The following is an 8,832-nucleotide window of genomic DNA, read 5'->3' as shown; positions in this document are numbered from 1 at the left end:
AAAACCGCTAACCGTAACCGCCTTGACACCCCTAAACAAAATCATCCTCAAACCCTAAGTTTTCTAATCCAATTATGCATGTCAATATCTTAATTCCTCAATTCTAATTTTCTAATCAATTCATTTTCAAATCTCAGCAATTTTGATGACAAAGATGGTAGCATTTAACTTAATTGGCTCAACTGTAAAATAGCAAATTTTCAACATGCTTTATTTTGTTGAAGATTTGGAGAGTTGTGTCACTGTTGCTTTGTCCACATTAACATGTTGAGACAATTTTAAACTTATTATCACTAATGTGATACTAATCACTTTTACCATTCTCATTTAAGGAATATATATTCCATCGTACATGAAATTCTACCACTCTTTCTTTTGCACGAGACGTATCCCCCATTGTTTGAGCTAGCTGTATAGGTTGAGATGAGACTTCTTTCTACTCATTAAGAGTACGGTTGGTATGCGGATTAGAACTCAGAATAGAATAGTAATACTGGAGAATAGTTATTCCATTCATTTGGTTACTTTTTTATTCACAGGATAACAATCTATGTTGAATAGTTATTCTTCAAAATGACAAATAGCTAGGAACAACTATAGCTTTAGTGATGGGAATAGCACATATTAATATCCAAACAAAAGCCATCCATTAAGAAAGTAGTCCCTCATGTCACTGAACAGTAGTGTCTTGTAATACTCTTTTTTTTATTATTATTGCTTTGTCACTCAATGGCCACTTATTCCAACCGCTTTGCTAGGTCACTAGCTCAATCCAACCCACATAACCCATTTATTTTCCAAGAACAAGTAAATAAGCAAGACTGAATAAAAATCATGGTCTGAATCATTAAGAAGATTATCAAAGGCTTTATTGAATTCAGTATCTAGGTGCCATCAAATTCTCATTTCAAGCACCCAGTTCTTATTTTAATTCATTTGGTTGATTTTTTTTTTTTTTTTTTCTTTCAGATTTTGATCAATTGTTGTTATCTTAATTTTGGGTTTTGGTGACTATTCCAGTGGATGCCATGATTGTTCTTTGACTTGTGGATTGTGAATATTGGTGCTTCTTATTAGCATTCAAAATTTTTACAGTCCCGGATAGAGAAGGAAAATCTTGTAAGGGATTCAAGCAAAAATTTCAAAATGCTTAAAATGAACTAATTTACATATGAAGTGTTTACTTGTAAAGTACTTCAACAGGTATAGCATGAAACAACATAGAATTATAAAAAGTGAATTGCAATTGTTTCTGGGTTTGTGAAATTAGCGAAATGGATTTTCTACAACACCATTGATCTGTTGTCGAAGCCAAGCCACGAACTGAAAGATTTGATGTCGAATCAAAGCACCAAGAAGAACAACTGCAAAAGACACAAGGAAAAACTATTATACATGAGAATGCATTTCAAGCTCCTCCTTCTGATTAAACATTGTCCATTCAAGATGCTAGTTTAGCCAAATACAAAACCCTTTTTTTTAAAGCATTTCAGCATTGTTTTATTTTCGTCTCTGTAGTTATACTATAATTAATGCAATGTTATTTTAAGGCAATTTTGTTCTATTATAATTAATTGGATAATGGATGGTGCGAGTTCGAAGGTCATGAATATTTCAATTTGTAGGGAAATATATCATAAGTATTACTCTTTTATGAAAATACTCCAATGTCCTATTGTGGCATACAAGTAACAGCTTTTTATACTAAATAAACTATCCATTATAACACATTGGTTTCAAAGCCCTCAAAACTGTTACATATGAGAACAAACCCCCCTAAAGAATTAATCTTTTAATTATAAAAGGTCATTTGTGTTGGCCCAAGTCTAATTACCACTGCTAGATCCTTGTTGTAACATAGATTAGAATCAAACTCTTTTTAGTGATGACAAATTAAAATATCAAATAAATAGAAATACAAAAAACAACAAACACAATTTAGTGAGCAAAAGGAGTTGGTAGCATTCAAACAGTAGCTTAGGTGGGAACTCATCGCGCGGCCAATGTATGACTTTCTTAGAGCTTGTTTAAGATTACGTTTAAAAAATAGAGCTTTTAAGTAAAAAAAAAAATCTTTTGGCAAAAGTTTCAATTTTAAGATTTTGACAAAAGTGCATTTTTGACATTTTTTAGGCTTGTTGGATCCTTGAAAGTGCTTTTAATTTTTTTACCAAATGAGTACTTTTTTCTTCAAACTGATATTTTGAGCGTTAAAATCACTTTTAGGCCCCTCAAACGCAATCCCAAATAGCCCTTAGTCAGCCACATAATGTGAAGAATTTTATCATTACATATAAAAAAATATATATAAAAAGAAAAATTCATGGAAATCTTGTGGCTAATTAGAAGTGCATACCTTGTTCATCATTGAAATTCTACATGGCAGTTTGATCCCCCTAGATTGACCCTTGCAAACGCTCCAATAAGTCCGAGTCACCAAGCTTGTATGTTTGATATTGTTCTCCTTTAATCCGATACTTGAGATGGATAGTAGTTACCTTCTTGACTTTCCAATAATCTTCGCCTCCATCAGGCTGCATACGTAGCACAAATTCTTTTTGCATTTCATAGAAGTCGATAAGCTTTAGGCTTTCAAGGTGTTGGATTCCAGAGGGTACCTCCTTCATTTGCGGGCATGGCCCAATCTCTAGTCGCTCAAGACTGGACAGTGATCCTTTGTCTATTTCCACCATCTTTAATTTTTTCATCTCTCTGAGGGTGAGCTTCTTGAGTTTTCTAAAACCTCCCTCAAAATGCAGTTGCTCCCCATCATACGCTTGATTGAGGGAAAGGGTAATTAGATTTGGCAAAGCTTGGACACACGACAGTGGATATTCCTCTAATGATGAGAAAAATAAGACTAGCGTGACCAGATTTTGAAGCTCTAGAATCCAATTCGGCAACTTCTTCAATCGCCCTCTTAGATAGATATGCATTAGAGATGGAGGGGGCAAAGAAATTGATTCTAAGTCTATAAGCTCATCTTCACTAATTGAGCCTACAACCAAAAATTTAAGGTGGACCATCTTTTGTATGGAGGTACATAGGGCCCTCCCTCGTTCTGTAGTCATATTTAAAATGCCCAACATCCTCAACTGACTCAACTTTTCGAGCTCTTCAAATAAACCAACCCCATGATGATTTGCCTCAATCATTGATAGGTGCTGCAATTCGTTTAAACATCCAACCCCTTCATGTACTTTGACTCCTTGCACCGAATGAAGGCTACTTTTAATTCCAAAGTCATGAGAAAAAGCCATAACATGTCGTAACTTATAAAGCCTAAATATCTCAATTGGTAGCTCATGCACTAGGGTTTGCATAAGATTTAGTGTCTGAAGGTTTTGTAGCATACCCACTGAATTTGGAAGTATCTTCACTTTTGTTCTCCTCAAATTTAAGTACTTCAAATGGAATAAAGTACCCACTTCTTGAGCAAGATAATCAATAGGAGCATTTTCAAAATCTAACACTTTTAAAAGCTTGAACTTTTTGAACAATTTAACCATGAAAGACCTAGGCATTTCATGCATGTTGAAGAGAAAAATAGAACGGACACGAGAGTACTCAATTGCCTCAAAGACATTTTCTCTAGCATCGTGGATTGATAGGCTCCGGCTTTTACCTTGGAAGGTAGTATCGCCTGCTTCCAGAACTTGAGAGAAATTCAACTCTCCAGCCTTCAATATGATGGTTTCATGCAGCAAATCATGGATTCTAAACTTTGTAATTATATCATAATCAAACTCCCCAAATGAAACTTGAACCAAGTTTCTTTGGATAAGCTCCGTTAAGTATTCTTCAGCTACCTCTAGCAATGGTTTTCCCTTCTTTCCTTTTATGAAGCCCCCAGCTTCCCATAGCCAAAGTAATCTATCACTTGTGATTGAGTAGTCCTCTGGAAAAATGCCAAAGTACAAGTAGCAAAACTTTAGGTAGCACGGAAGATCATGATAACTAAGAAAGAGAATTTTTGTTACACTTGTAAGGTGTGGATTACATTCTAGCTCAGAACTAAGGCTATCATGCAACTTTTTCCATTCTAATGACACTTTTTCCTTTGTTGACAAAAGACCACCTATGGCAACAATTGCAAGTGGCAGGCCTTCACATTTTTTGACAATGTCCATCGACAGTTTCACCAACTCTTTGGGACAACACCTTTGAAACTCGGACTGGAATGCCTTTCTACAAAACAATTCCCAAGCATTGTCTTGAGACAGAGGTTGTAGCTTTTGGACCTGATCGAAAAAAGATTCTTTACAAGATACACCAATGAGATCACTGCGTGTTGTGATAATAATCCTGCTTCCTCTGTCATTGTATGGTAAAGCGTGTTTCACAATTTCCCAAAACTCTAACTTCCAAACATCATCAAAAACCACAACATACCTCTTTTGCTGTAAATATTTCCTCAGCTGGCTGATTAATGTGATCTCGTCCGTCATGTCTATTTGCCCTGGAGCCGTTTCATCTTCACAGTAGACTATCTTTGTCATGGAGCTGAGTATCTTCTGGATGTTGTATGACTGAGACACTGTGATCCAAACATGGCAGTCAAAATGTCCTTTCACTAATTCATTCTCATATACTTTCTTAGCAAGAGTTGTCTTACCAATTCCGCCCATGCCTACAATTGAAATAACAGATCGTTTAGATACTCCCCCCACCAACCAGCTTACGAGCTCATCCCTTGTAGACTCAATGCCCACAACTTCATCTTCCCCAATGAAAAGTGCACCCACTCTAGGGTCATGGTATGTAACACTAGATTCACTACTACTTGATCCTTGCTCTAAGGAACTAAAACCATATCTTTCACTTCTTTCCTTGATGTCACGGATTGATATTTTGATAGCTTGAATCTTTGTAGCTATGTCATGACGTGGTTTTAATTTTTTGAATAAGTGGCCAATTTTATGGAGGAAAGCAATAAAACTTTGCTGATGGCGATGTTGTGCCACGTGAAGAACGTATTCATCAATTACATCTTCTATATCATAGGCTACTTCTCTCACTTGTTTCACCCATGTTTTGACGCCATCTTGGAGGTCCTCTCTATTTGCATCTTTGAGGAAACACTGGATGCTCTCAAGTTCATCTCTCATGTCCGCAACATCTCGGTGGACACCCCTTAGCAATTTTGATTCATGAGCAATCAACTGAACCAGCTCATTGATGACAAGGGTCACAACGGTTTCTGTCATGGTTTCCTCTCTAATATTGTCACAATTAGAAATGAATTTAGGTTAATTGTCACGCCCCAAGCCCAAAGCAAGACATGACACCTACTTAGAACTTGTATTGTGTTTCTTTTAGAAGTAATAGAAATATCATTAAAAAAAGAAAACGCAATGCAAGAACACATGAACTATACATGAGAAACACATAACTAGGAGAAAAAAGAACATGAAATCAAGAAAACTAAGCAAATTAGTAAAGACAAATGCTGTTGTCCAAAGATAAAGAGTAATAAAAAAAGCAAATACAATTTATACTAAGCACTGATATTAAATCGAATTGAAACATTTTCTTACAGTTATATTTTATCCAATAACCAACTACTTATACTACCAAATTACTTATAAAACATCAATTAGAGATCTATAAATAATCCAAACACAATTAATCAAAAATCTCATTTCGTCTCTAAGACATATTCTCCCACCAGCATAATATGGGTCCATTATAGTTAGAAAGTACAAACTCCAAGTCTCATCTTCCAATAGTGCAATAACTAATACAAAGACATACTTAGGGTGGTAAACGAGCCAATACACTCGACAATCTGCTTGGTTAAGGTCGACCCAAAGTCGAGCTCGATATTGTACAAACTCACTCGTTACTGTAAAAATCCACTCGATTAGCAAATGATACATATTCCGCTCATTCGATTGAACTTGATGGGGGTTCGTGAGCTCAACTCGTTTAAAGCTCAACTGGATTGCTAGCACGACTCGTTAGTCCAACTCATTAGCTTGTTCATATTTCTTTTGTGTGTGTGTGTGTATTACAAAAAAATTAGTTATATAAATTTAATATGTATGTATATTAGTAATAAGTAATATATGTTATATAGATTATTTAATATTTATATGTGTATGTATTAGTTAATATACTATAGGTTACTCAATATTTCTATGTATATTACTTATATTATTATATATGTAAACTAAAAAAATATATATATTATTATATATGTGTGTGTTATATATTAGTATTAACATACTAGTTAGTTAATTAATAAACTACCATATTAGCTAAGTTACTAAGTATAATTAAGTATAGGTTACTTTGATAAATAAATTATAGGCTATTTAATGTATATATATATACTAACTTAGTATATATATTAAGTTAACTATTTTTTTTTTAAAAAAAAATGTAAATTAAAATATTAGTTAATATGAAATATAGTTAAGAAGAGATTCGACGATGGTCACAAGCTTTATTGCAAAGCAACATTTGTACTGATTTGATTTACGAATTATGATGTCATGCTGTTCATTTGGTCATTGAAAAAATAAGAATAAAAAAAATTGCAGTTGAAAAAAATAAAATAAAATAAAATTGTAAGAAAGTACACACTATTTGTTATTATTAGGTGTAGAAGAAGTCATGTTCAGTAATTAATCAGGAGAAGGGAGAACGAAGTGACACGGGTGTGAGACAAGAGATAAAATATTCAAAAATATATATTGGTCTAGTCAGAAAGTTGCATGTTGCAGTCATTTATTACGTGTCCAAATTTTGTTTATTTAGCCTGTTCTAATTATTCTTGTTGAGCATCTTAACTATCAAAAATTTTTTGTAAAGAAAAAAAAAAAAAAAAACACAGCCTTTTAATCATATTTTATTTTGGATTTCGTTTCTCGTGCATTTCAATGTCATTCAAAGAAAACAGCCTTTTGATCACGTCTCTTTTACCTTTTTTTTTTTTAAGTCTCTTTTACTTTTTTAAAGTTCCCTTTTCAACTCTTCTATCAACTTTTCTATTTTCTTCACCCTTCTTCTTCCATTGTCATAAGCCTACAACTATATTCTCCACCTCCACCTCCACCTCCATAAGACTACGACTTAAACGGCTCGAACTTGGATCATTTAAACGTCAATTAAAACGAGCTTGATTGAGAATGTCGAAACGGCTCGAACTCAGATCGTTTAAAGGTCAATTAAAACAAGCTTGTCTAAAAATGTCAAAACTCGACAAGAGTACTAACAGCAAATACCTTATATGTTATTCACTTCACATTGCTTAAAAAAAAATTTAGAAAAACCACAAAAACATATTCACATCAGATTTCTTGTATTTAACTAAGGGTTGCTACAGTGTTTCTCAATGCGTAGAGAATCAAAAGTGGTTCCCTACACATTATTTTAGTATAAATATTTCTCTTTTCTCTTTTCCCTTTCATTTTTTGTTTTTAATTAAAGATTGTGTTGAGATTTTGTGAAAAAAGTGAAGGTAGGTAAAGATTTTATATTTTGTAAAAAAATAATATTTTAATTGTACGAAGAAAGATAAAAGAAGCTATTATGAAATACATTTTTATACAAAAAAAAAAAAAAAAAATAGTTTTGTAACCTAAACATAGGAAAAATCAAAGAGAAACTTGTGCTATTGTTCTTATTGAACTTTCTACTTCTAACTAAATTCCAACAATAAGTGAGCGAACGGAGTATCTTAACTTGAAGTACCTCACATGCACATATTTCCTTCATCCAATTACTTCTCATATATTAAATGCAAACAACCACAATCTAAATCTTTCCCTCTGAATTAGCAAACCCAATGAAAACAAGAACACCCACAAACCAAAAACAGAAAACCCACATAAAAATCCAATCTTTAAAGCAAAACAAAAGAATACCCAAAAGGAAGAGTCATGTTCAACACCAAAAAAATTAAAAAAAAAAATCTATGCTCACAAAGAACATTGCAGAAACTAGGGGAATTTGAAGCTTTTACCTTGAATTACGTTGGTATGACCAGGGCCGTAAACGAGTCGAGTTCGGGGAAGTTGGAGGTGTTCAAGATCAGCTCGTATGTACTGTTCACAAGCTCAAGCTCGGCTCGAGCTCGTGACGAGCCATAAATGGTGGACTCGGCTCGACTCACCAAGAGGAAAATCTTGTGTGAGATCGAGCTCGAGCTCGTCTTCTAGGCGAGCCGAGTGTCTTATCGAGCACTCGACTCGGCTCGCCAACTTCTCACCTTAATCACCACCATCTTAGCCGCACACAGTGTTTCTTGCGCTTTCCCTCTCTCTCTCGCTCTCTCTCTCTCTGATGCTAAGTGTTTTACCAAAAGCAAGGGCGTGGTCCCTTTTGTTTTTTTGTTTTTTTTGTCTTTTGCTAAGGCTAAGGGGATAAGATATCCCCATATATCCAATCAAAGCCACACAAGTGGTAGTATGTAGATTTTCTTTTTAATTCAAACCTCTCACTTTTTTAAACTACACTACTGCCCCCACCTTATTTGATTTCCATCATTTGTTAATTAATAGGGTTAAGTACTTAATACCTCCCCTGGGGTTTGAAAATTTTATTTTTACGCCATTGGGGTTTCATTTTTATCACAGGACCCTCCTGGGGTTTTGATAAAGGACCAAGTTAGTCAATCCGTTAGTTGACCATTAGGATTAACACGTGGACCAATCAGATGTTGACACGTGGCACATAGTTAATTTTTTTAAAAAAAAATTAAAAAAAAAATGCATTTAAAAAAAAAAGAAAAGGAAAAAAATTGGGGGTGGCTCGGCCAAATGGGGGTGGCCAGGCCACACCCATGGCCAAAGGGGGTGGCTCCCAAATGGCCAAGAGCCACCTCCA

General features: G+C 34.5%; 1 protein-coding gene across 1 annotated transcript; it reads right to left on the bottom strand.

The window, feature by feature from the left end:
* Positions 1-1,127: 1,127 nt before the first annotated feature.
* On the bottom strand, positions 1,128-8,281 carry LOC132168529 (disease resistance protein RPM1-like). The gene is made up of 3 exons (XM_059579521.1): positions 7,970-8,281; positions 2,357-5,217; positions 1,128-1,364 (listed from the first exon to the last, which is right to left on the bottom strand). Exon 2 carries the CDS (start codon positions 5,205-5,207, stop codon positions 2,397-2,399), a length of 2,811 nt encoding a protein of 936 aa, XP_059435504.1. The 5' UTR covers positions 5,208-5,217; positions 7,970-8,281; the 3' UTR covers positions 1,128-1,364; positions 2,357-2,396.
* Positions 8,282-8,832: the final 551 nt, after the last annotated feature.

The sequence above is a fragment of the Corylus avellana genome, chromosome ca2 (assembly GCF_901000735.1).
Source record: "Corylus avellana chromosome ca2, CavTom2PMs-1.0".
In the NCBI taxonomy this organism is placed as follows: domain Eukaryota; kingdom Viridiplantae; phylum Streptophyta; class Magnoliopsida; order Fagales; family Betulaceae; genus Corylus; species Corylus avellana.
Note: the sequence above shows the minus strand (reverse complement) of the source record. Positions and strands in the feature narration are given on the sequence as shown.